General features: G+C 37.7%; 1 protein-coding gene across 1 annotated transcript in view; it reads right to left on the bottom strand.

Annotated features, from left to right (window-relative positions):
• Window positions 1-27,736, bottom strand: part of VEPH1 (ventricular zone expressed PH domain containing 1) — a gene marked incomplete at its 5' end in the record, with an annotated part of 120,327 nt that overhangs the window by 65,574 nt on the left and 27,017 nt on the right. The window contains 3 exons of the mRNA XM_081328516.1: window positions 4,212-4,432; window positions 20,615-20,824; window positions 22,334-22,500. Coding sequence (XP_081184642.1) covers window positions 4,212-4,432; window positions 20,615-20,824; window positions 22,334-22,500 — 598 coding nt within the window. The remainder of the gene's footprint in view (window positions 1-4,211; window positions 4,433-20,614; window positions 20,825-22,333; window positions 22,501-27,736) is intronic.

The raw sequence follows: 27,736 nt of genomic DNA, 5'->3' as shown, positions 1-27,736 counted from the left end.
ACAAAATCTTTCAGTCTCATTTTTTCGACTATAGTTATATGCATGTTTCCTTCATATGTAGCCTCTTTCACTTCGTTGTACCATTTTTTTCAGACTTTCATTAACACAGCTTCTCACATTTCTGTAGCACTCTGCAACGTAATTCTTTTCATTCCATTTCAAGCAGCTTCCATATCCTCTTTTTCTACATTCATTTTTCCTCCAATCTATTTGGAGATTAATTTACTTTCTCATAGTTGCATTTTCTATTCCTGCAGTTGTTATACCTTCACTCTGCTGTTTTCAGTTATTTCCTCTTTCCAAATCCATTTAACCCCAAGATCCATTCTTGACATCTTGACTGATTATAAGCATTCTACACATGCCTCAAAAATTGGTGAATGATGATTTACAAGACAGCCTCTTGTAGATTATAGAGCCTATTTTGCACATATTAATGCATGCCTTTATCAGCTGTGCCTGCAATTGTGGAGTACAGACTAAAATCTGCTAAATGCTATCCTTATCTATCATTAGCAGAAAGTGCTGCATATGGAACAGATATGACTAAGGCTGGACATATAGTCTATATCAGTGTTTTTCAAACTTAGCAACTTTAAAATGTATGGATTTCAACTGGGGAATTCTGGATATTGACATCTATATGTCTTAAAGTTGTCAAGCTTGAAAAGCACTGGCATATATTGTCCCTATATTATTATTATTTTAAAAAAATGTTGCTCAGAGTTGAAGTCAAGCATTTTTTCCTAATAAAATTAAAGGAATCAAAATTTTAATTTTGACAAGATCACTTTTTACTACTATTTTCTTGTATGAACACCCCACCAGATGTTAGGAAAGTTGTTAAAACAGGTATTAGAAGTGCTGTTGAAGTTATATGCACTGAGTTTGAAATATACAATACAGTTTTTAAAAGTTCAATAAGCTGTACTAATTTAAAGGGTCAAATTTCTGAATATGATTCAACATTACTTTGGGGAGTAAGTTCACCAAAGTGTTTATGAAGCTAAGCTGCATAGAGCTAACAGAACAGCTCTCTGCTTAGTAACAGCTTACTATCCTGCATTAATGATAATATACCTCAGTGTAAAGTGAAATAAAACATTTTCTAGGAGTTTAAGATATTAAATATTAAACAGGGAGCCTAGAGGTTGTTGCTATACTCATATCAATTTGAATAGACTTCTGAGACTTAAAATCCAAGTACTCTCCCTTAGCTAAAGTTTAATGGATTTAATAAAATAAATCTGAAAAACATCTGTTAGTCTGATATAAACTGATGTTAATAGTATTGGTAATAAGCCAGTACTGTTCCACTGTTACTCTTAAACACATCTTGCAACCTCAAAAAATGCTTAAAAACTGAAATACTGTAAAATATATATTTTGATATCAACATATTTTGATTGTGTCCATGGCCAATAATGACCAATAAGTCAGTCCAGTGAATCAGTAATTATTAAAGTGGTCTACACAATGCAAAAACACTATTTTTCTGCATATCATGAATGAAAAGAAAATCCCTATTAAATAAATGTTTCCTTAATTTAGTTTTAAAAGCTAATTTTAATTTTGATAATAAGATTGATTTCTTTATGCTGTGGGTTATTTCATATAAGGAGCAATTTGGTACAGATTTGGATGGGAGAAAACAGGCTTCGACTCAACCCGGCCAAGACTGAGTGGCTGTACATACCGTCATCTCGTTTAGTCCAAGAGGTTCCATCTCTGACTATAGGAGGAGAGATGTTACCTCCCATTGATAGAGCACGCAATCTGGGCGTCCTCCTAGATTCACGACTCAGTTTTGAAGATCACATTGGAGCCGTGGCTAGGGGGGCATTTGCACAGATTCGTCTTATATACCAATTGCGCCCCTTTTTGGACCGAGATGCCCTACGTACAGTCACCCACGCACTCGTTACCTCCCGTATTGATTACTGTAATGCTCTCTACATGGGGCTGCCCTTGAAGACCACCCGGAGGCTTCAGCTGGTGCAGAATGCAGCTGCACGGGTTGTGATGGGAGCTCCCCGATACTCCCATATTACACCCCTCCTGCGTGAGCTGCATTGGCTACCAGTTGCCCTCCGGGTGAGATTTAAGGTGCTGGTACTTACCTTTAAAGCCCTACATGGCTTAGGTCCGGGATACTTGCAGGACCATCTGCTGCCGGGAACAAATTCCCATCGTCCAGTACGCTCACACAGAGAAGGCCTCCTCAGGGTACCGTCAGCTAGGCAATGTCGGCTGGCGACCCCCAGGGGGAGGGCCTTCTCTGTGGGAGCGCCAACCCTATGGAATCAGCTCCCCCCTGAGCTTCGGATGGCCCAAAACCTCCAATCCTTTCGCTGCGGCCTCAAAACACACCTGTTCCACCAGGCTGACCTAGACTAACAGGCATTTTAATTAATTTATATTTAGTATTTTTAATTCATTTTTTAAATTCTCTAATTTTTTATTGCACTGATGTTCTCAATTTCATTTTATCTTGATTTATGTACTTATTATATGTTTTGTTGTTAGCCGCCCTGAGTCCTTCGGGAGATAGGGCGGGATATAAATCCCATCAATAAATAAATAAATTTCTGTAAATACTCTATATTTCACAATTAAAGCAAACCAATATAACATAATCAAAACGGAACATTTATTTTGATTATTAATGAAGGTGTAAGCTATGAACGGGGTGGCTCAGTGGGTTAGGACGCTGAGCTTGTCGATCAGAAGATCAGAAGATCGGCAGTTTGGCGGGTCGAATCCCGAGTGCCACATAGCAGAGTGAGTGCCTGTTACTTGTCCCAGCTTCTGCCAACCTAGCAGTTCGAAAGCACGTAAAAATACAAGTAGAAAAACAGGGACCACTACGGTGGGAAGGTAACAGCGTTCCGTGTGCCTTTGGCGTCTAGTCATGCCGGCCACATGACCACGGAGACGTCCTCGGACAAGCGCTGGCTCTTTGGCTTTGAAACGGAGATGAGCACCGACCCCTAGAGTCGGAAACGACTAGCACGCATGTGTGGGGGAACCTTTACCTTTACCTTTAAGCTATGAAATTCTGTAGCAAATTATGAATTTGTTCTGATAAAGATTTTATTTTAAGATTCCAAATGAAAGCTACTTGCATTACAATATTTTCATCTAATGTTAAAAAAAAATCTGAGAAAAACTATTTAAAATTTTACTTTGTGGAACATGAAATCTATGCATGGTCAGACATGTGTAAGTATTGTGTGATATGAAAAAATGTGCTATTTAGACAAATGGTGAAGAAGAATTATCCAAGCACCTCTTTGGGAGCTTTTTGGGTTTATGCAACTGCTTAAAAAGCCATTCCTGTTTGCTGCATCATCAAGCATAAACAAAAATTCTATCATGACAACCAGAAAAACACACATGCAAAGACAGTCACAAGCAGTTTCTGAAGCAAACAAATGCAGCTGCTGATCACTTCAAAGAGAATGAAGAACCCTTTCAAATGCTTTGCATAGTCCTAATCAATTGTTAACTCTCCAGTACAAAAATAATATGAATAAAGAATTGTATTTTCATCTATAAAAGGAAGTGAATGAATGTCCCCTTAATATACATATACATATACAGACACAGACACAGAAACATACACACATATGCGTGTGTGTGTGTGTGTGTGTGTGTCTGTGTGTGGCTTTGTAACATGACTATAGTGATGAACAGAAATTCAGGCATTTGTTGGCCTAATTTTCAAAACTCTTTGCAAGAAATAACTTTAGGTCTCCGCCACGAGATAGCTGTCCCTTTTTTGCAATTGGCTACTTGGGAGAACTTGTTGGAAGGTTCTAGCAGGATTGTTCAGCTATCCAATATCTTTTTCTGAAGAATGGTATTCTCAACCATCCAGGATGCCTGTCTTCTACCAACTGTCCACCTTTGAGACTGATCCACATGAAGGTATAAAGGAGGAAGGGGACACCTGCTTACCCAGTCAGATCAGCTGGATTAACTCTGGCAAACAGAGTGATTGACAGATGTGACAGCCGGATCACTTTCACATCTATACTATGACACAAATTCTCACCAGTCTATGATTGGCAACCAAATACTTTAGGTTGGTTTCTCTGATAGTTGGACCAATATATTAAATACAAACATGGTATCTTTTAGCTTAGCACAAATATTAAAATGCTACATCACAGGTCCTCAGGATAAAAAGATGAGAGGTATGAATTTACCTGCATTCCGACCTTGTGTTGTTTTTAAGCTGTTGGATGAGATGTTTAGCTACAGCAGTGAAACTGTTACTCATACGATAAATATCTCTGCTTTGGATACCCAAGATGTTGGAGAAGGTGTCAGTGATGTATTTGATCTCCAGCAAAATGATATGATGGAAAGAATGTTCCATGTTGGCCAGCTGATTAAGCAAATAGATCAGGCAGATCCGAGCTCGTTCCTATTTAGAAAAAAAAGGAGTTTAAAATAGATAATACTGTTAAAAAGTTGAGTTAACATTGTTTAAGGGAAGGGAGTGGGGGGTGGTGGTGGTGGAAAGAACCCAGAGCTATTTTGCTAATTGTTTTCAGTTCACTTTAAAAGGTACATTGTTATGGACTTGTGCAAAATAAACATGTTGTACAGAGAGGGAAACTTTTATCCAAATAATAGAAACGCAATACATTTAGAACTTGTTTAAAATTTTAAAGAATGCATTGTTTTTACTACATTCCCCTAATATTTTCTTCATTGTATAGGAACTAAATAGAATGGGAAAAACTGGAAAAAGATAAACTATAAAAGGTGGATGTTGGGTTTCAGTGACAAATACAAATAATTGGAGAAAAACAAGTCTGCAAATAACCTGGCCTTGTGCTATGAAGGGTGATGTAGGTGACAACCAGTACCTTGAATGTTACTCCTAATAGGAATCAGTACAGCTCAAGAAGTAGTGGTGCTGCATGGACCTAGCAAAATCCACCCACAACTATAGGTACTATTGCATTCTAGACTAACTGCAGCTTCCACATGGTTTTCAAGGGTAATCCCAAATAGATCATCTTGATATTTCATCATCTGCCAACAGATAGAGCTTTGTTTCAGGAACAAAATATGAGTGTAACAGTTACAGAGTTTATCAGTTTTCATGTACATGTCACAATAGTTGGTAGTTTGACAGCAGACTTTATAAACTTGGCTAGTTATCTTATTAAGGGTGTATGAAGCAAAACCTAAATGCTACTTTAAACATTCCGTAGTGAATGAACATGTTACCATATAAAACAGTATCACACATGCACATCTACAGCTGGGAGCTTGTCAACCCAAACCAAGTAAGGAGAAATTTTCTAACAGTGAGAACAATTAATCAATGAAATACTTGTCTCCTGGGATTGTGGGTCCTCCAATACTGGAGGTTTTCAAAAATAGGCAGAACAGCCACGAGATGGTATAAGGTCTCCTGCCTTAAACAGAGGGTTGGACTAGATTAGAATATCCCCGAGGTCTCTCCCTTTCCTATGATTCAGTGTTCTATCCCACCCAGCAGCAAAAAATACTTATCAAGTGGGGAAAATATCTTCAGCATGGCAAACTATTCATATTCTTTTTTTTTAAAGAGAGCTATACAGAATGATTGGAATGGGGCACCAATTAAAATCTTTACATTTAAATAATAGTTAATAAATTTATTTTATTTGTTTTTATAAACCGCCCTTCTCCCGAGGGACTCGGGGCGAATAATAAATACGAATCAAAAGTAATGATTTTATGTTATCTCAACTGTATGTGGCAGATGATATCGTCAGACGGATCAGTAAGCAAATAAAAGTGTAATGAGCATTATAAAAAAGCTATTTCCCAACAGTATTTGTAATTGATCCAAGTGGGAGGAAAAATTTCCATTGGTGATTTCCTACTTTGATCCAGCCAGCGGAAATCGATAAACATTGAAATTCTGCTGTTCATTTGTAGTGTGTTAAAGGATAATAATTGCACTTTTATAGGATATGCAATTAATAAGCAAACTCAAATCTCCAAATTCCTCTCATCAACTTTAGAGTCTTCCTCTTTAGCATAGCTAAGATTGAAAAATTCCTGGTAAAAGTGATGTTTTTATTTAGTATTGTTATTGTAGGCTGATTTTGAGGGTTGAAAGAATATGTTTATATTCTTTATAGGAAGCAGATTTTCCATTTTCATGGTATACAGTCACATTTGTTTATTGGCAAATGAAGTTAGCATAAAAACTAATTAAAATGTCTCATTTTGTTGTACTGTATAAAAATATTAGAAAACAACAGGAAAAAAAAAGAAAATGGGTAATCCTAAATTCAGTCTCGGGAAATTTATTGTATTGTCATTTCAATTGAAGGGTAAAACAATTTATTGTAAATATGAGTGAAATAATCAGGGTGTTATAAAGGCTGCTGATTTTTTACTTTAGAGATGTTATGAAACAATTGTGACATTGTGTTAAAATTCCAGCACAATGATCCTGCCAAAATTAATTAAAACTGTGCCTTTACCATAATAACAGAAATGAAGCCAAAAATACACAAAGGACCTTTTCTTGTATGCCTCTTTTTATTTGTCTTTTTAAAGGTGAGCCCAGAATTAGAATGACTGAAGAAGCAACAAATAATGTGAGTTGCCAAGGCCACATACATGTGATGAGAATTTCAAAGAATTCTGATGTGCATCTTTCGAAAATACAACAGCTGTCTGGAACAGCAAAATGTCTTGGACAGGTTCTAGGTTAGCTTGCAAAAAAGATTTAAATTGTAGTTCAGAAGATATAATTAACTCCCTGGAGTAAATTTAGATTAAATTAGTGGTGTTTTGTTCTACTGAAGTTAATGGGGACTGGAACTGTAGCTGTAGAAATACATCTGCAGGGCACCAGGTTAGGGAATGTGATTGTTTGGGGTACAATGATTTAAATGAGATGAAGTACAGTTGACTAAATTTGGATCCAATTTTACTATCAATACAATACCAACAGTACTGGCATATTTGTATGTTCAGTGGCTGATTAGCTCAAATTAGTAATCTATTATTGTTCCATGATATGGAATAATTATTTTGCAGTATCAACTATTGTTGTCTGGTTAGAATGTGTTAGACATTAGTCCATGATTTATTTTTACCAAGAGTATTTTCTTTCAAAAGAGGGAAAGTTAATATGAAGAAAAACTGCATAAAAAAAAGCTAAAAGAGGAGTTAGGGTTCTCAGTGTCAGTGTCCATTACCAAGAACAAAGTTTCACAACTTTCTAAAAAATATGACTGAAAATATCTGCAGTTGGTTTTGAGGGACCTTCTCAGCCTATTTCCAGGATTTAATATTTGAATTTTGGCTTCTTGCTAAAAAAAGTGAACATTTTTATTTTATATTAATACTTGCTGTGGAAAGTTATAATTGTAGAGAAAAACATTTTTAATGGAATATTATTTCTTCTGCCTGAAAAATATAAAACAACTCATATATTCAAGGAGATGTGGACAGCCAATGATGCAAGAAATCATTTAATTACAATACAAAGCTATTTTAAGAACTTCATCATCTTTTAAAAGTATAATCATTTTTGAGTGGAACTCGAATTCTGAATGCTATATCCGAATGCTGACCTGTCTTAATCCCAATTAACTTTCCATATCAGCCAAGCTTGGCAATATACTAAGGCATATACTGCTTTTTTTTAATTTTAAAGAAAAAGTAAAAAGAAAGAAAAGAGAGAGTAATAATAATAATAATAATAATAATAATAATAATAATAATAATAATAATAATAATAATAATAATTTATTTATATACCGCCCTTCTCCAAGAGGACTCAAGGCGGTGAACAGGGCAAATATATAAAAAATACAAAAATACAAAAGTTAAAAGGAATTAAACATATGCCCAACTAAAAACAGTGAATACAAATATTAAAATAACAATAAAAAACCCCACCCATCCCCCATCAGGCCAGGCCGGCTTGTTCAAATAAGAATGTCTTTAGATCGCGACGGAAGGAGCGAAGGTCGGGCGCCATCCGGAGCTCAACCGGTAACCGATTCCATAGCTCCGGGGCGCCCACAGAGAAGGACCTCCCCCTGGGGGCCACCAATCGACATTCTCTGATCGGTGGCACCCTGAAGGAGAAGGAGAGAGAGAGAGAAAGAGAGAGAGAGAAAGAAAGAAAGAAAGAAAGAAAGAAAGGGAGGGAGGGAGGGAGGGAGGGAGAAATGCAGCATTTGCGTATATGCAAACATTTTAAGGGTAACACTACTTCAAATATTTTAGTAAAGATTTTTAATGACATCTTGAGGAGGGGAGAATGATAACTGCACATAATTTCTTTAAAATGTAGAGAACCATCTTTTTTTCCTTTTGCATTCCAGAGATTAATCCATAGATTAACATTCATTTTATCATGCAAGATGGTATGTGAAAAATAATCTTAGTGTCAGAAGTTTGCAAATGGTGACCATGTGACCCCAGGACACTGCAACCCTCATAAATATGAATCAGTTGTCAAGCATCAAAATGTAAACCACGTGACCCTGGGGATGCTGCAACAGTCATAAGTGTGGAAAATGGTCATAAGCCACTTTTTTCAGTGCTGTTGTAATTTTGAAAGGTCACTAAATGAACTGTTGTAAGTTGAGGTCTACCTGTATTACTCAAATGGACATTACCATCACCGCATGATTTTTTTTCCTCCTTGGCTTTCAGAAATATTATAGTGAAATAATATAAAATTATTTTACTATTTTAATGAATGTCCTACTCATTCATTATTCAAAAAAATAAAATTTGACAGATCAGCTGTGATTATTTCATTATCGATCAATTTCCTTATGAATAATAAATAATATGACAAGATCACTGATCAGTCAATTTTCTTAAAAATAAAATTGTTTGTCATTTTGCTTTCAAATGATTTAGTCTTAAAAGGTTAAAAAATACCACTTACACATATACAAAAGAGGTCTCGGCTAAATTTTTTTTTTAAGTGTGCTATAAAAAAATGGATGAGGAATTTCCCTTGTCCTTTTCAGAAACTATTGGAGAAATTTTAATTAGCAGTTGCTTCTTGGTCTTATCCAGTCAAATTATGAAGAGAAATACTTTTAGAGTGGCTACTTGTGACTTCCCAATCGAAATACATCAATTAAAAAGACATGGATTTGCATAAAATGCTCATGAGGTAACTTATGCCTTAAAAAAAGCAAATTTAGACATATTATTATAGCTAAAATAAATATCTGTATCTCTCTGCAGTCAGGAAGATTGTGATTAGTTGAGCTTGCGTGCTATTGTTCATTTTGCAATTTCAAAAGTCCTGTTCTTGTTTGAATTCTGAAATTATTACATAGTCCTCAGTAGAGAGCAGTATAAAATGAGGAATGTCAATCAATGGCCAAGTAGAAAGCAGTTATCTATAAACAAAGATGTTTTGTCACCTTGCTTAGGATTCAATTTCAATAATAGTCCAAGAGCCTTGGTGGAGCAGTGGGCTAATGCCTCCTTAAGTAACACCAGCTGCCTGCAATTAGTGCAGGTTCGCATCCCACCAGGCTCAAGGTTGACTCAGCCTTCCATCCTTCCGAGGTAGGTAAAATGAGGACCCAGATTGTTGGGGGCAATAAGCTGACTTTGTAATAATGCCGTTTGGGGGTGTGTGTGAAAGCCCTAATAAGCAGGCATATACATAGAATGAAGGCTACTGCTAAGCTTGTAAGCCGCCCTGAGTCTTCGGAGAAGGGCGGGATATAAATGGAATTAAAATAAAAAATAAAATAAATTTGTTGTTACATTGATTAGAAGTGAAAGACTTATAAATATTTGTTTTAATTGTTATTGGTATTGTGTGTGAGTATACTGCAAGCTGCTTTAAAAGAAATTATTTGCAGAAAGGTTTCTAAATGAAGACATAGTTTAATTAAAAAATATCCATGGAACAATATTTGCCACAAAAATGAAGATGGTCAGGCATGGCAGAGTTATTTCACTGAATGTAGACGTGGTTTGGTTTTCATGAATTAGTGGAATGAAAATGGATTTTCATGAAAATGGTTATAATTTAAAGAGAATGTAGACCTCACTTATAAACAAAACTTGAAAGCATTGTGGAATTGGCGCTTTCTACTAGAATTTTTGGATAAAACTTTGGAAATGATGGAAGAACATTTAACCCAAATCCCATTTCTTCCTTCTAATTCTGATACCAAGCCTGGTTTCCCAAGTGAATATGGTCTAACCATTCTTGAAGAACATTTTAGCTTGTGTTAAAATTTTATATTATATTCAGTGTGATTAAACTAAAAATATCATAATATTTTTAAAAAGCAGACTAATCAGAATAGTTTATTGGTTGGTCTGAAGAAAGCTTGAAATCTGATTTATTGATTATATCAAGCTGGTATTGACTCTTTGAGAGCACATCTCCAGAATGATCTATCCTTCAGACATTTGCACCTATCTTTCCTGTAATTGAGTCCATCTACCTTGCTGTTAATTGTCCTCTTTTCTCTTTCCTTCCACATTTCCTAGCATTATGAACTTCTCAAGGGAGATGGTTAAAACAGAATAGGATAGGATAGGATGGAATGGAATGGAATGGAATAGAATAGAATAGAATAGAATAGAATAGAATAGAATAGAATAGAATAGAATAGAATAGAATAGAATAGAATAGAATAGAATAGAATAGAATAGAATAGAATAGAATAGAAGAGTTGGAAGGGATCTTGAAGGTCTTCTAGTCTAACCCCCTGCTCAGGCAGGAAACCCTACACCAAATGGTTGTCCAATCTCTTCTTAAAAACTTCCAGTGTTGGAGCATTCACAACTTCTGGAGGCAAGTTGTTCCACTAGTTAATTGTTCTGTCAGGAAATTTCTTCTTAGTTCTAGGGTGCTTTTCTCCTTCATTAGATTCCATCCATTGCTTCTTGTCCTGCCTTCAGGTGCTTTAGAGAATAGCTTGACTCCCTCTTCTTTGTGGCACCCCCTGAGTTATTGGAACACTGCTATCATTTCACCCCTAGTCCTTCTTTTCATTAAACTAGACATATCCAATTCCAGCAACCGTTCTTTATGTGTTTTAGCCTCCAGTCCCCTGATCATCTTTGTTGCTCTTCTCTGCACTCTTTCTAGAGTCCAGAATATAATAATTTGTGCTCCGGTGAGAAGTCTGGATTGATTTGTTTTAATATGCATTTGTTAATTTTCTTGGTTATTTATGGCATTCTTTCCAGCATCAAAATTCAAAAACATCAATATTCTTTCTATCCTGCTTTCTCGAAGTCCAGCTTTCACATTCCTATAGTGTCACAGAGAAAACCATTGCCTGCATGATTTTTACCTTTGTTAGTATAGACAAGTCATGGCATCTGAATAATTTTTCCAAGGCCTTCATTGATACCCTACTAAATGCTAGTAGATGATTTTGCCTTTGGAAGTAACAAGAGACTGAAGCATGTTGGTGCTACTTCAGGTAAATCTTCTACTTTCAGATTTGGGAAACTTTCTCTCTGCCTTCTCCTCTTGCCAATAATTACAAGCAAATGGAACTCTGAAGAACACCTGGATGAGATCTCTTTTCCTCCCATTTTCTTCTTCTTTTTGGGGAGGAAAACAAGCAAGATGAACAAGGATGCTGGAAATCAGCCTACTGACTGTCATCTATTCCAAATAAAACTGCTGCCTAAGATTTGGGGAAAGCCAGACAGTATCCTTGGCTTGGGATCATACTGGCAAGTTATCATGATGGGAATGTAACCAAATGAAATACTGAATGTACTGGATTAGAAATAGTATCCTGCATGACGCAGACAGTTCATTAGATCCAGAACTATAGATTCTAGGCTTTAGAGACATAATTTGCTACAGGGAAATTGGAGGCACATACTGCACAGAGGGATACAAATAAATAATTAATCCAATGGTTAATTATTTCCATTTCCTACAATGAACAGGAGCCAATCTGGAATGTTGGAAAATAATAATTTTGACTTTTGGGGGATAAATTAATCAACTGAATAGGGAATTTACTCTTCCAATTTATGGGCTTTGGTCCAGAATGTCCTTTGCACAAATGGACATTCTTTCTTTCTATGCAGAGGGTGTCTCAAATTTCTACAAGTATTATATCTAGTACCATTCCTGGAAGGAATTAAGGGGATGTAGCAGGAGGGAGATGAAAGAAGGTAAATAGAGGTCTGATGCACTTTTCCAAGTTATAGTTGCCAGAATCAGTACAATTAGAATCACTAAGGAATATTTCATATCATGCCTAAAATACACAGATGGATACTTGGTAACGAAGCCTCTGAGAATCAGGAACATACGCACTGCAGACGCATACTAATATCTGTGAATGGCTCTTTCTGGATATTTTGTTTTATTCTTTTTTCTTTCAACTGTCCTTTGAATGTTAGACCTGATAATCATTTTAAAGATAGTCAGTGGTAGTGGTTAAGACACCAGGTAGAAATCTTCCGAAATCTTGCCAATAAAATTGCAGGGACTTATCCAGGCAGTCACCAAGAATCCACATCAATTCAATGCACCACCACAACAACAACAACCCCAAAGCAAAACACTTTAGAGAAAGTAAGGAAGCCTAGAAAGTAGCAAGGGATGAATCTGTCAGTTTTAATTTCTTCTATATTCAAAATGTCAATCTTCTTTTCCATCTATACATGAGGGTACTGGACATTTTGATCACCACCATCAAAGAAACAAGTTGAATAATCTTAGTCAACTCTACCAGAAGCAAAAGAAAGAATAGATAGAAACTCAGCAATGACAGAGCTATAAAGAACTTTGGAAGGACCCCATCTGCAAGAAATTATTTTGTCTGTTGGTTTATTTGTCAAATTTATATGACCACCCATTTTAACCAAATAACTCAGGGCAGCTAACAGAAACATAAATGCAATATAATATAATTTAAAAATTGCCAAAGAAACCTTACAGTTTCTTTTATGAAAGACATAGTTGAGACATTATTAAACTGTTTCTAACAGCATAATGACAGAACATTTATACCAAGCTCTACAACACTTTGACCCCACCACCTAAGGAAGAAAGTCTTTCCAAGAAGCCAGGAGGATCAGACCTGTCTTAGGCAGAAAGTTGTTCCAGGAAGCAGACACCATCACAGAGAAGACATATCCTTTGGGTCCCATCAGTTGACAGTGCTTCAACTGCCATGCCCACCCTGCTACACCTGGTAGGATGACCAGAAGCCTATAGAAATAGGTGGTCTCTCAAATAACTGTCCCCACATCATGTAGGCCCTTAAAGATAACAACCAGCACCACCAGTTCTGACATCTGATAAGGAGAAAGGCTGGAAGAGGACAGGATGAAATGAAAATGTATGGATAAAATGGAAGGAAGGAGAAATATTTCTTTTGGTTCTGATCTATCTCTTCTTGGCAGATTTTAAGAAAGAAAAGGAATATAGCAAGGATGAAGCTGTCTCTCCCTCTTATAATAATAATAATAATAATAATAATAATAATAATAATAATAATAATAATAATAATAATAAGAAGAAGAAGAAGAAGAAGAAGAAGAAGAAGAAGAAGAAGAAGAAGTTGGAAGGGACCTTGAAGTTGGAAGGGACCTTGGAGGTCATCTAGTCCAACTAAAAACCTATTTATTTGAACAAGCCTGCCTGGTCTGATGGGTTTGGGGTTTTAATTACTGTTTTTAAGTAATTTATTTATTGTATTTGGGCACTATGGTTTAATCTGTTTTTAATTTTTGTATTCTGTATTTGGTATTTATTGCCCTGTACACCGCCCTGAGTCCTTCAGGAGAAGGGCAGTATACAAATAAAATAAAATAAATAAATAAATAAATAAATAAATAAATAAATAAATAAATAAATAAATAAATAAATAAATAAATAAACAAACCCCCTGCTAAGGCAGGAAACCCTATACCATTTCAGACAAATGGCTTAGTGCTGATAAGACTCTTCTGACAGATTAAGCATAATAGAATCAAAATTTTTGTAATGGAGAAACTGCTTTGATGTCAGAAACACTTCCAGAGAATATTAATTAGCCAAGATAAATTCTAAAGCATTTGTAAATGACAGCAGTTTAAACAGGATAACTATTACATAAAAGCTTAAACAGAAGACCACACAGGATATTGCAGGAAACAGTAAAGCAGATAAAATGTTAACACTGAAATGCAATAGAGTTTTAGTTTATTTAAACTTGCAATCAGTTCAAACAATATTAATGGCATGAAAGGCAAAGCTTTTCTATAATTTCTTATATAGTATATTTATTTATTTATTTATTTTATTTGTATACCGCCCTTCTCCCGAAGGACTCAGGGCGGTGAACAGGGACATAAATATCAAAATGCCCAAAATACAGAAATTGAAAACAAATTAAACCCTAGTGCCCAAATGCAGAAAATAAATTACATAAAAACAATAATTAAAACAAAACCCATCAGACCAGGCCGGCTTGTTCAAACAGATAGGTTTTTAGGTTGCGTCGGAAGGAGCGAAGGTCGGGAGCCATCCGGAGCTCAACCGGTAAACGGTTCCACAGGTCAGGCGCACCCACAGAGAACGCCCTCCCCCTAGGGGTCACCAGACGGCATTCTCCGAACGGCGGCACCCTGAGGAGGCCCTCTCTGTGGGAGCGCACTGGGCGGAGGGAAGTTGATGCTGGTCGCAGGTGCTCCCTAAGGTACTCCGGACCCATGCCATGTAGGGCTTTGTAGGTCATAACCAGTACCTTGAATCTCACCCGGAAGGCAACCGGAAGCCAATGCAACTCACGGAGCAGAGGTGTAATATGGGAGTATCGGGAGACCCCCAACACAACTCGCGCGGCTGCATTCTGCACCAGTTGGAGCCTCCGAGTGGTTCTCAAGGGCAGCCCCATGTAGAGAGCGTTGCAGTAGTCTAACCGAGAGGTCACGAGCGCATGAGTCACTGTACGCAAGGCATCACGGTCTAGATAGGGCCGTAACTGGCGCACCAGGCGCAACTGGGCAAAGGCTCCCCTAGTCACAGTTAATATATGATCTTCTAAAGAAAGCTGTGAATCTAGGAGAACTCCCAAGTTGCGAGCTCTATCTACGGGAGGTAATAACTCACTTCCCATAGTGAGAGATGGAATGATCTGAGTTTCCTGAGATGCTGGCACGTACAGCCACTCCGTCTTGTCAGGATTGAGCCGAAGCCTGTTCCTCCCCATCCAGACCCGGACCGCCTCCAGGCAACGGGACATCATGTCGAGGGCATCACTGGGGTGGTTTGGGGTTGAAATGAAAAGCTGGGTATCATCAGCATACTGATGATACCCAACTCCAAAGCCGCGAATGAACTCACCCAGAGGTTTCATATAGATGTTGAACAGGAGAGGCGAGAGGACCGACCCCTGAGGAACTCCACAAACGAGAGGCCTCGAGGTCAATCTCTGTCCCCCTGCCAACACCGACTGCGAGCGTCCCAGGAGGTAGGAGGAAAACCACTGAAGAACCGTGCCTCCCACTCCCAATCCTCTGAGACGCTGCAGCAAGATACCATGGTCGATGGTATCAAAAGCTGCTGAGAGGTCTAATAGGACTAGGACAGAGGAACAACCTCTGTCCCGAGCCCTCCAGAGATCATTCACCAGGGCGACCAATGCCGTCTCCGTGCTGTGCCCGGGCCTGAAACCCGATTGGTACGGGTCCAGATAGTCAGTTTCCTCCAGGACCGAAGGGAGCTGATGCGCCACCACACTCTCAACAACCTTAGCAAGAAAGCGAAGGTTGGAGACCGGACGAAAGTTGTTTAATACAGCTAGGTCCAAGGTAGGTTTCTTGAGGAGAGGTCTCACCACCGCTTCTTTCAAGACAGAGGGGAAACAACCTTCACTCAAGGAAGCAGATATCACCGCCTGGAGCCAGCCTCGTGTTCCCTCCCGAGCCGAATAAACCAGCCATGAAGGGCACGGATCCAATAAACAAGTGGTGGAGCTCAGCTTCCTCATAATTCTGTCCACCTCCTTTGGAGTCACAGGGTCGAACTCCTCCCAGATAACATCGACAAGACCACCCATGTCCTGATCGTCAGACTCTGCCCAGTCAGAGTCCAAACCGGTCCGAATCCGAGCGATTTTGTCTGACAGATGTTGGCAAAACTCCTCGGCACAACCCTGTAAGGGATCCTCCCTCACCTCCTGATTAAGGAGGGAGCGAGTTACCCTAAACAGGGTGGCCGGGCGGTTATCTGTGGACATAATGAGTGTAGCGAAGTAATTAGACCTCGCCATCCTCATTGCTGCGAGATAAGACCTAGTAAAGGATCTTAGTCGCGATCGGTCGGATTCAGATCGGGTGGATCTCCAACAGCTCTCTAGGCCCCGTCTCCGACGCTTCATCTCCCGGAGCTCCGCAGAAAACCATGGAGCGCACTGGGATCTGCACCGGGTCAGGGGCCACAAGGGAACAACTCGGTCAAGTGCATCCATGGCAGCCTTTTCCCAGGCTTCCACTAAGGCATCAACCGAGCTGTGAGCAAAGGAGGCAGGTGGGGACCCCAGCGCTGCCTGGAACTTCTCAGGGTCCATTAAGCGCCTGGGGCGGAACCATCTTGATGGTTTAACAACCCCACAACGGGGGGTGGCAAAACAGAAGACCAGCCTCAGGAGATGATGATCGGTCCATGACAGGGGTATAACAATTGGGGAACCCCCACCAAGATCATCTAACCACAGTCCAGATAGAAAAACCAAATCGAGCGTGTCGCCGCCCACATGAGTCGGGCCCTGAATTACTTGCGTCAGGTCCATGGCCGTCATGGAAGCCATGAACTCCCGGGCCAACTCAGATGATCCTCCCAGGGATGGTAGATTGAAATCACCCAAAACCATAAATTTGGGGAACTCAACCACCAGCCCTGAGAGGATATCGAGAAGCTCAGGCAGGGCTGCTGCTGTGCGACTAGGCAGAAGGTACACCAGCAGCAAGCCCAACTGCGCCCTAGGGCCACATCTCAGGAGGATGGACTCATACCCGGCTATTTGGACGACGGTGGCCTCCTGAGGACAAAGAGTCTCCCTCATAACTACTGCCACTCCCCCGCCCCTACCCTGAGCCCGAGGTCAGTGAAGCACCCGGAAACCTGGTGGGCAAAGATCAACCAGCGGGACACCACCCTCTGGGCCCAACCAGGTCTCCGTAATGCAAGCCAGGTCCGCATGCTCACTCTCAATCAGATCCCGGATGAGAGGAGCCTTATTGACTACGGACCTGGCATTCAAGTACACCAGCCGGAGCTCAGGTGGCTGCTTATCCTCGCTCCCGGAGCCTCGGGAAGAAACCAGAGGGTCGAAGCGCTTCACCGCTTGGAGATAGCGGAGACGCAATCCCAGATGTCGATAGGGCCCTCTGTCTATACACCTGCTGCCATTCCCTAACGTCGTGGGAATAGGTAATCCCACGCCACGCTCCGGAGCCCCGGAGGCAACCAGCCCCAGCTCCCCCCCATGTGATCAATCCCAGACCTGGCCTGAACAACAGTTGGTGGAATCCCCCCCATTTCCATCCAACCATGAAAACCCTCCCCCCTCCCTAACCCCACAAAAAATTTAACTAAAAAATTAACCAGGGGCCTCTTATTAGGTTTGTAACGGAGGGCCGTTATGCACACAGTCCAGTCTACAGACTACAGAAATAGCACTCTACTAACCACATCACTAAACAGGAGTTAAAACAAACAAGAGAAAGTCTTTCTGCCAGCCCTTTAGAAAAGTTTAAAAATCTCTGAAGTCAAATCCAATCCAAATTAAGTACACCTAAGCCCAGTGATTAGCATGGTCTCATGCAAGATGCAGTTATTGTGTGTTCATTAAAATGTGGCCTTTTCACAGAGTGGATTTGCCCCTAAAGAAGTAGAACCATAACTGTTCGTGCAGGGGTTACAGACACTGCCAGATGTGCAGGTGGAAGCTGTAATTGGAAACATTGCCCAGCTATAGCCAGATGCAACCTTACTTGGAGTATTAGGAACTTGAGTTGATAAACCATGCCTCATCATCACTTATCTGGACTACACAATGCACTTTGAAGACCATTTATATAGATGGGAGTCTATATAAATGTGATAGACAGACAAATGGGTGGGGCGGGCAGACAGATGATAGATTTATAAATCAGAGATTCACCAAATCTTTTGTGGCCTTTGATATATTTAGATTTTTTTAAAAAAGTAGTTACCACTTGTGGTGGACTTTGCCTATACAAGTAGTGAATGTTGCAATGAAAACAAGAACTTTGCATTTTGAAAAGGATTAAGAAGAACTGCGCAGTACTTTTCATACAAGCACAGTACTTTTATTCAGCTAATTAAAGCATCCACATCAGTTTTCAGTGTTCTAAAAAAAGATATTGCTATTGCTAATTCAAGAGCGGCTTTAATGAGTTAATTCCTTAAAGCAGCCACATTTTTTTCCAGGTTTATGCTCATAGAGGTACTTGGATTGTATGAGATCTGAAGCATTTCTTTCCAATCATTTTCAAAGTGTGCACAGCTATCACAGCCCGTCAAGATATGCTTTTCCAAAAAGCAAATTGGTGAGGCTAAAAAAACCAAATTGCATATCAAATTATATACAAGACGCAACACACACACCCACACACCTACCCAAACTTTATCATATAAACACATCCTACAATAAATGATTAATAAATGATTTTGAAGCTGAAATATAGTCTTTTGTTATACCCATTGAACAAATAGGGCATTTCTCATAAACATTAATATTTAAGGTGTGGCAACCGTCATCAATAAAATTCAACGAAAAATGTTTCATGATGTGATAGATGAAGACACTTTCTTGCTTGAATTTGCAGTGTAGGGAATAACTGTAGTAAACTGAGACATGTTTTGGGAAACGCTTGCATTTAATATGTTCCACTCATTTTCTGGCTATAATCAAGTGTGGTTCCTTCCAGTTATTTAAGGAAGGACATTGTAATTCAGCTGCATGTGATTCTTAAGAGTGAAAAGTCTACTCAAGGGCAGTTTATAGCAACTAATATATCCAGAGGAAAATTAATATAAACCATGATAAACCTAACAGATTTAATATCTTCATAGCAAACAAAATGAACTTAAACCAAGGATGATCTATAAGTAGTATAAAATGCTTGACATGCTATTGTACATAAAACAGGGCATAAAACTCTTAAGCAGAGTTCAAGAAATGAATTGATTGCATTCAATTTTAGGTGAAAGTGATCAGGTTGCATATACACATGAATTTGTCACATGGAGATGATAATAATTCCTTAAGAATTTAAATAGGAAATAATCTGACACATATGAAATATTTTTCAACCGCAAAAATATTTCTATTCTGCATATTGGTGCATTTTTATTATTGATTGTATCATTGCATTTTTTATGGAAAATATGTTGATAGCATCTTAATGTGACTTAGCTTTGATTGCAGATGTTTTTTTAAGTATTATATAATTTATCCAAGACTGGAAAAATAGGAACACACGGTTTTGCCCAAATTGCTGATGAAAAAAGATCTGTTGGAATGCATACGTCCATGGACATAGATGCTTATTTTACTTTTTCTTGTGACTTCCCTATTTTTTTCTTTATTTGTGGAATCTATCCATTTTGTTTATTCTCAGTAATCCAGGTCATGATTGTCTCAAAGGTGCTTTTTCAAGAACCAAGTGGACTTTCTTTACTTTTCCTTGAAGACATTTTGCTTCCCATCCAAGAAACTTCTTCAGTTCTAAAATAAAGTCCAGTTGCCTCTTGAAAAAGCACCTTTGGAATGAGCAAAGAAGATGCTTTCTATGTGGAAAGGCCCACAATTTTTTCCCATCACCTCCATTTAAAGGATTACTGATAACAAGGCTGGAAGAGTCTGAAAACCTGAAAGTGTGGACAACTACTTTAATTCATCTTAGACAATTTTCTATATTTAATTCATCCCAACAGAAAAGAAAGCTATAAGTGAAGTAATGATTTCTTCTTGCTACACTTACCAATTCTGGATTTGACAAATGCCAAGCATTGATGTGAGGATTGTGTAATGGTAAGCTCTCTTTTCTACATTTGACCATGTTTTGGTTGAAGCAAACTACAGTTTATAACAACCAACTAAATTGGTTTTGGCATAAGACTGCCCCAAAGAGAAGGAGTGATGGGCATTGTAATGGTTTTTGGAGGATGGAATGTTGCCTTTGGCATTTGGGTGGCACTTCTAAAAAGTGGATGTGGGAACCTCTCAGTGGTGGGGAAGAGGTGAGGGAAGTGACAACCAGTAGCTTACTTATTCATATTAATAATCTATCCATTCAGATATATTTTACTTTGTACAAAATCACAAGCTGTGAAAAAAGGAAGTATGAAAGTAGACAATGCTTAGTGTTCTAATGACAACTTTTAGTAGAGCCTAACTTGACTGGAACAATTTTGGCCACTTGAGGGATGTTACTGACTTCTCACAAGATCATCAAAGTAGATGCTGTTATTATTATCCTCAATAGCAGTAACAGCAGTAGCAATCATACATATTTCTCCTTTTATGAATCATGATTCAGGGCTAAGAAGACAGTAAAATATAAATTCCTTTTAAAAATAGAAAATAGCACATACCTCATCAACTTGTCCAACACCTCCAAAAATCTTTGCCATTTGCCCTATCAAATTAGGAAAAGTCTCCCCAGTTTCTTTCAGTATGGGCAGTAAATTGGCCAACAATTCCGGTTCATAATCTGATATTTCTATGAATATGTCTAGGATGATATCATTATAAAGAGGATCTCTTAGATGACCAATTAGAGAAGAAATACATTGTTTGAGAACCTACAAGAAGGGTGAAAAATAAATTCCAGTCTGATTTTTGTAAAGAAAAATCCATCTGCTTGTAATTCTCAAATAAGTCAATTCAAGTTCAATTATTCTCAACATATACACACAGGATACTGCTTGAGGTTATACATTCATTGATTTAGCATTTCATTAAGGAAATTCTTTAAAAAAATATCTTACAATATTTACAGGTTTTTCCCCTTAGACTAATATGTTTTATTAATTTTTTTAAAAAATCAGTTAAAGTCTCTGATAGAATATTGTGAAAGGCAACTGAAATTCCCACTTTCTACATTTGCTTGAATGTCACATTTGATGCCTAAAATGAAGAATGAATTTAAGATGCCGCTTCTGGAAGTCCATTCTGGGCTTGGGCAACAAAAAATTAGCTACTAGTTCTGCTGAAGTGGTGGGAACTGGCTGAATCCCACCATTGGTCCAATGTGAGACAGCACAAACATTCTGCCTAGGCAACAGAACTGGCTATACATGAAACATGAAATGTTTATACCATGTTACTTTTTTCTGTTTTCTTATAAAATTACTTGCTCTTCTTTAATCATGAAAATATCTTTATCTTTGTAGAGATACATATTGGGGGTTGTAGACAATGATGTCATTTCATTACCATAAGGCTTATCTGCACCAGTCTAACTTTGGGACCCAAGGGAATATCCCTTTACAGGACATGTTTCAACATAAGGGATATGTGCTAACATTGGAAGAACAATGTGCTCTAGTGATGCTTGTGAGATTACTTGCATTATTAGACTTGGAAATTCAGAGGTTAAAACAACTCTTAGACTCATTTTGCAAGCTTTAGAGCCCTTCCCTGTGTACAGGCCATGAAAATTCAATGGCAAAGTGTCAATTATCATCACAACAATTTGCACATATTGTACTTATTTATGCAAGAGTTATAATAGGTTTATTAAGCCAAATGCATTGGGAAACCCCTTATCTTTGCAGTGCAGTGCAGTGAATATAACATGAGGACAGGGTACCAAAGTACCAGTGTTAAGATACTTGATTAGAGATTAATAAATGCATCAGTGAATACATTCATTAAATAATAAATGCATAGTGAATAAATTATTCAGTAGGCTAAAGTGAAGCCCAAAGAGAGGACACCCTACATCAGGGATGGGGAACTATAGCCCCTTTATGACCTGCGGACTTCAGTTGGCTCAGGAATTCTGGGAGTTGAAGTCCACAGGTCATAAAGGGGCCATAGTTCCCCACCCCTGCTCTACATCAAGACAGATTCAGCCAACTGATTTAGTCTGTGGTGAACTTTCCTCTTTGGGGAGCAGATGTGTAACTGGTTTTCAAACTCAGCAAATCTTAATGCAAGAGGCAATTCTTGAAAAGTTATAGGTAGGAATTTTGGATCCTGGCCTAGTGAGAAATTTAATTGTACTGGGATATATCAAAATTACAGGGTCCTTTGTCTCAAGAACCACATGTTTTGAGTTGACTAAATATGAAATGAACAAAAATTACCTTAGGCTGTTTTTTCTTTGCAACAGTTAGCAAAAGCTGTAGAAGATGTTGCTGTTCAGATGGTTCCAGATGAGGCATCAGTCCTACCAATTCTCTCAGGTGGTTGCTTAAAGGTTCTTGTTGCTTTTCATACAAAGAAGGCAATACACGGAGTAACGTGGAATTCCCTGTGAAGAATATGGGAACAGAATTGTAACAAAGAGCCTATTCTATTTTCCTCTGTCAACAAGGCTTTAAGTCTGAATGATCTCAAGCTGAAGAGATAAAGCAAAACAGAATCAGGATTTTATTATCCATGGTTTCTGGGAACGATGTCTGTGGGAACTGAATGCTTGCACCAAAACATATGGCAGAACAAGAGAAAAACAGAAATCAAAATATTATTTAATATGGAATGTGATTAAGTAAGGCAAGATGGCTTTGTATTTAACCGGAACTATTTTTTAAAATGTTATTTAAATTGAGTATTAAACAATATGGTTATACTAACTGTTAAAAAAACCATTATAATTTACCTATTTATTCTCTATATCCCACTTGAATTTAAGTACCCTATGTTACACTTAAGAAAGCTATGGTAAAGAGAAATCTGGAAGCAATATTTTATATAAATATGCATTTAATACAAGGATACACTGATAAAAACATAGGATACAATTGCTCAGATGCTGATAAAGTATGGAGGGGAGGTGGAGAGAATAACCAAGACAAAATAGTTTTACAATTTTGGAAGAATGTTTGAAGAAGTATATGCACAAGCTGAATTGAAGCCAAATTCACAGAGAAATTTGTAACATGAAACATCATACAAGACAGCGCTGGAATGACTGAAGTTCCATGCTGACAACATATGGAAAACATCTGCCTATCATGATATTACATGGTTTTATTCTCTAAATCTTCAAAACATACTGAAATTCTCTATGGACTTACTTTCTAGCAAAAAACAAAAACATGTTGGACTTCTGTACTTTTTATTATTTTAAACCAGGTCACTCAACGACTATAGGATAGCAAAACTTCAGTGTTTTTAATAGAAACTTCAGTTTACTGCACTTTCCCTCCTAAATTCCTGGAATACCCCCTCCCTCCCCCTTCACACACACACACACACAAACATATTTACACACACAAATATATATATTTACACACATATACTACATCAGCATCTTGTAATGAATTTAAAATCGTTAATTCTAGATGACATAACTTTCTAATTAGCACTCCTGTCTGAGAATCATGCAGATACAGCCATTTCTCATCAAGCAGATATGAACTAACAATACTTATTCATCATGTCTTTCACATAAAATACAGCCTACTTTTAATCTCGGTCTTAAAAATGACCAAGTGGAATTCATATCTGTCAGTAGATTTACTCACAATTTTACAGTTTATTTACTAGTGCGATCCCAACATCCATTTCAGGTGAGGGATTTGTTCCTCACTGTCTTATCTTTATCTTAAGCTGCTTTTGTAAGCTGTAGAATAAGTTTGAAGGAGGTGACCAACATTCAGAAACATAATATTTCCTTTTTCTGGTATGAAGAGAGTCCTATAGGAAAAGGAATATGGTTCTGTGCTCTTCCACGAGGAAACATCAGTCTGTAATGTTTCTTTTTAAGTTTATGTTGGTTCACAAAATACTGACAGTGGACATTCATCAAACTATGTCAGTGAAATATGACATAACTGGAGGGCAGTAGAATGATATCTACATATACAAGAATTAATATGTCTTTGAATACTGATTGCTGGCAGAGTTGTAGAATGAATAATGGATAAGGGCAATATTCTCATGATTCTTCATGATTTTCTTGGAAGCATAGGGACAGACCCCGGTGGAAAACAGATGTTGGACTAAATGGGTCTTTGGTCTAATTCAGCAGGCTTTCCTTTATGATTATCATTCCTTATTATTGGAAATGAGATGCCCTTAACATATATTATATTGCCATTGTTTTAACACTCTGGCGTTAAGGATAATATTTTCCTGTTTTGCATCATTTTAAAATATTTACATATTTATTTGTAGATGCTCCAGATGGCCTTCTGCTGCAAAAGAGCCCTTTCAAGGCTATATATAAGATGATGATGATGATGATGATGATGATGATGATGATAATAATAATAATAATAATAATAATAATAATAATAATAATAATAGTAGATTCAGTGTGATGAACAGTAACTAATAAAACCCAGAAATAGCAAAAGTAAAATCAAATCCAAGCATTAAACCACACAAACTAAAACAATTTTCTTTAAACAATTCTATAAAAATATACATTCTAAACCCACATCCTTTTCTTCCGCATGCTTCTTTGCAATGGCCTGGGATGATATCATCAAAGTATTTAGTCTAAGTATATCTGAGTCAGCAGAAGACAAGGCTAGATTGCCTCATATGCCTAATCAAGTATTCTCTGTATCAGAACAAGTCATCTGCACTGACCTAGGCCAGATACAGGATTCTTATATTGAAGTTAAGAAGAAGCTTCCAGACAAATGGCAAAACTAAACATGTCTGTATAGTTAAGCTCTGAATAGAAGAATTTAGCTGCCAGGCTGCTAATAGATACATTCCTGCTTTAAATCTCCAGATAAGGTATCTTTAAGTCAGACTAGAAAGGAACACACCAGAGATTAAGCTTTTGACATTAGCTTTATTCAGCTATGTTACCAAAGCCTCCAGATTGCTTTTAAATTAATGATGCTTTTCATTTCTACTTCTAATAGAAAAAGCAAAACAAAATCTGGGGTATCCAATCTTACTATTTCTACAGCATGTAAGCAGATGTTCACCCGTAAAACAAGAGATGCCTTTCTGTATGAAACTTGGGAAACAGTTGGGTCCTTATGAATTAAAAGGTATGAAGTAAAAGTTGGCTAATGGATTATTCCAGAGGGAATTTTTTTTTGGTGAAATGAATTATGAATGAGGCACCCTCAGTCTGCTTGAAGCTGGGTAATTTCTATTGATGTTAGCACATAAAAGGTACTTTCATACAACCAAATTTTGTCATGTTATTTACCCAGCACACCATCAGCATTGGTTTCATATTCACAGTTTGTATATTTTGGCACAATGATGATCAATTACTGGCTGGTAGATCAATTTAGATATATTTTTGTAAAGTTATCATCTCCACAGTATTATTGATTTGTGAAAACATAAGACTAAAATTGGAAGGAACTTTATTTTGTAAAATAAAATATGTGCTAAACCTTTTCAGGGAAGTGTTTAAACTTTTGAAATCATATTTTATCCCTTGGAATATGGTCAACTATTGGTCATGCACTGTGTGATGCTAGGTTGAGAATACAAATGAGAAGCATTTTGAATGATGAATTAAAACAAAAACAGACATTGCATTAATCATGCCAATGCACTTAACATGTGCAAATTCTCTTAGGTAACTAGCAGGCATGGGCAGTCCTAAATTAGCTGGGAATAATTGGGGTAAGGAAAAGAAATTAATGCTAAGTAATTTTCCTCTCATCTACCCTAACAAAATTTGCTCCTCTGAAGCTACTTTCTTCATTTCTACTCTTTAATCCAGGATTTACATAGACAAATGTATGGCAGAACATGCTATGAGTTCAAAGAAGTTGTGAGCTGAACCCATCTTTGGAATGCTAAGTTGAATGCACTCAGGTAGAAAGATGTAGTTTTTTCATTCACACATTTTTCATCCACACATCGAAAATAAGTCTGGAAACGTGTTTCTGGAAATGATGCAAAGTAATCAAATGGCTTTATTTCACAGAGCACTGGCTATTTGTATCAGCAAGGAAGATGTTATATATTGACAAATCAGCATTCTCAAGTGAGAGCCACCCAGAGTCATTTGCTGAGATGGGTAGCTATTGAAATCAAAGGAATGAAATGAATGAATGAATGAAAGGATTCCCACTGGACCATTCTGTTACCAAAAAAGACCAATTGAGTCTTGCTATTTATCAAATTCATATAGCTGCCCATTCTCCAGGGGGCTATAGGCTAAAACATATGAAGAATGGTTGTAGGAACTGGGTATGTCTAGTCTAGTGAAAAAAATGATTAGGTAGGACAACATGATAGCAGTGTTCCAATATTTGAGGGGCTGCCACAAAGGGAGGGTCAACCTATTTTCCAAAGCACCTGAAGTCAAGGCAAGAAGCAATGTTTGGAAACTAATCATGGAGAGAACCAACCTTGAATAAGGAGAAATTTCCTGACAGTGAGAACAATAAACCAGTGGAATGGCTTGCCTTCATAAGTTGTGAGTGCTCCATCACTGGAGGCTTTTAAGAAGGGTCTCCTGCTTGAGCAGGGGGTTGGGACAGAAGACCTCCAAGGTCCCTTCCAACTAATTATGTTCTCTTCATCTCACCTCTTGGGGAGATTTAATAGTCCCGCAATAGGAAGGAGTATTAGTGTGCCCACCATTGACTTTGACACGATAACTCAGTCACAGAGGACGAGCATAAGAAGCTCCATTTGCACATGTGAAAGCATCCCCTCCCCCCACTGCAACCGGTATCTACCATGGTTGGGTCTGTGGTGGGTCCACAGAGCCAGAAAGGTTGGGGGTCACTGTTTTAAAATATACATGAAAATCAAAACATTAAATAAGTGTAAGTAAGCATAGGCAGAACAAACTGTAGCATGCGATTCTTTAGAGATATCACAGTTATCCTTAAACATTTTTAGTGGAGCAAACATTAGCTTTGCATATATTTAGAAATTCTGTGTTTTAAACTCCAGTTTGACCAGGCATAGTATCAATAAATACATTTTTGGAGCTAATTATATCCAGGATATGAATTAAAAATTATTGCTCAAATAGCAGGGCATCTTTATTTGCATAGTGTATTTTCTAGAGATATTCAAGATCATTGTCTAAGAAAACTGTTCATGGAGAGAGGGAAATGCAGCCAAACAAATTTTGTAAGTTTTGTAAGTTTGTGTGTGTGTATGTATGTGTGTCCACGCGTATATGCTGCTTACCAAAGTTAAAAAAGTAACATATTTTTTCCTGTTCAAGGGAATAATTGCTATCAGATAATTGCTATTAGAGGAAAATGGGTCTCATACATCCTTTGCATCTTTTTACAACTTCTCTGTTTATCCCAATATTGGACATGCCTTAATAATTAATACAAATGGTATTCCCAAACCACGTTGTGCAGCAGTATACCAAATAAAATGAATAAATTTTACAAATGAATGCAAACAATAATTGGAGTTTATGTACTTTCCAGTTAAAACCATAGAATCTCTTTAATTTTTCACCTTTCTTTAAATCAGCAAATTGATGTTTTATTTATTGGTCTTGTTTTTCATTAAAATTGTGGCATTTTTTTTAAAAAAATCTAGCCTCCAAAGAGCTCTGCAATTTGCAAGAACAGACTTTCCAT

Source organism: Vipera berus (genome assembly GCF_964194415.1).
Source record: "Vipera berus genome assembly, chromosome: 5".
NCBI classification, from domain to species: Eukaryota; Metazoa; Chordata; class Lepidosauria; order Squamata; family Viperidae; genus Vipera; species Vipera berus.
The sequence above is the reverse complement of the archived record's forward strand: the minus strand, read 5'-3'. Positions and strand labels throughout refer to the sequence as shown.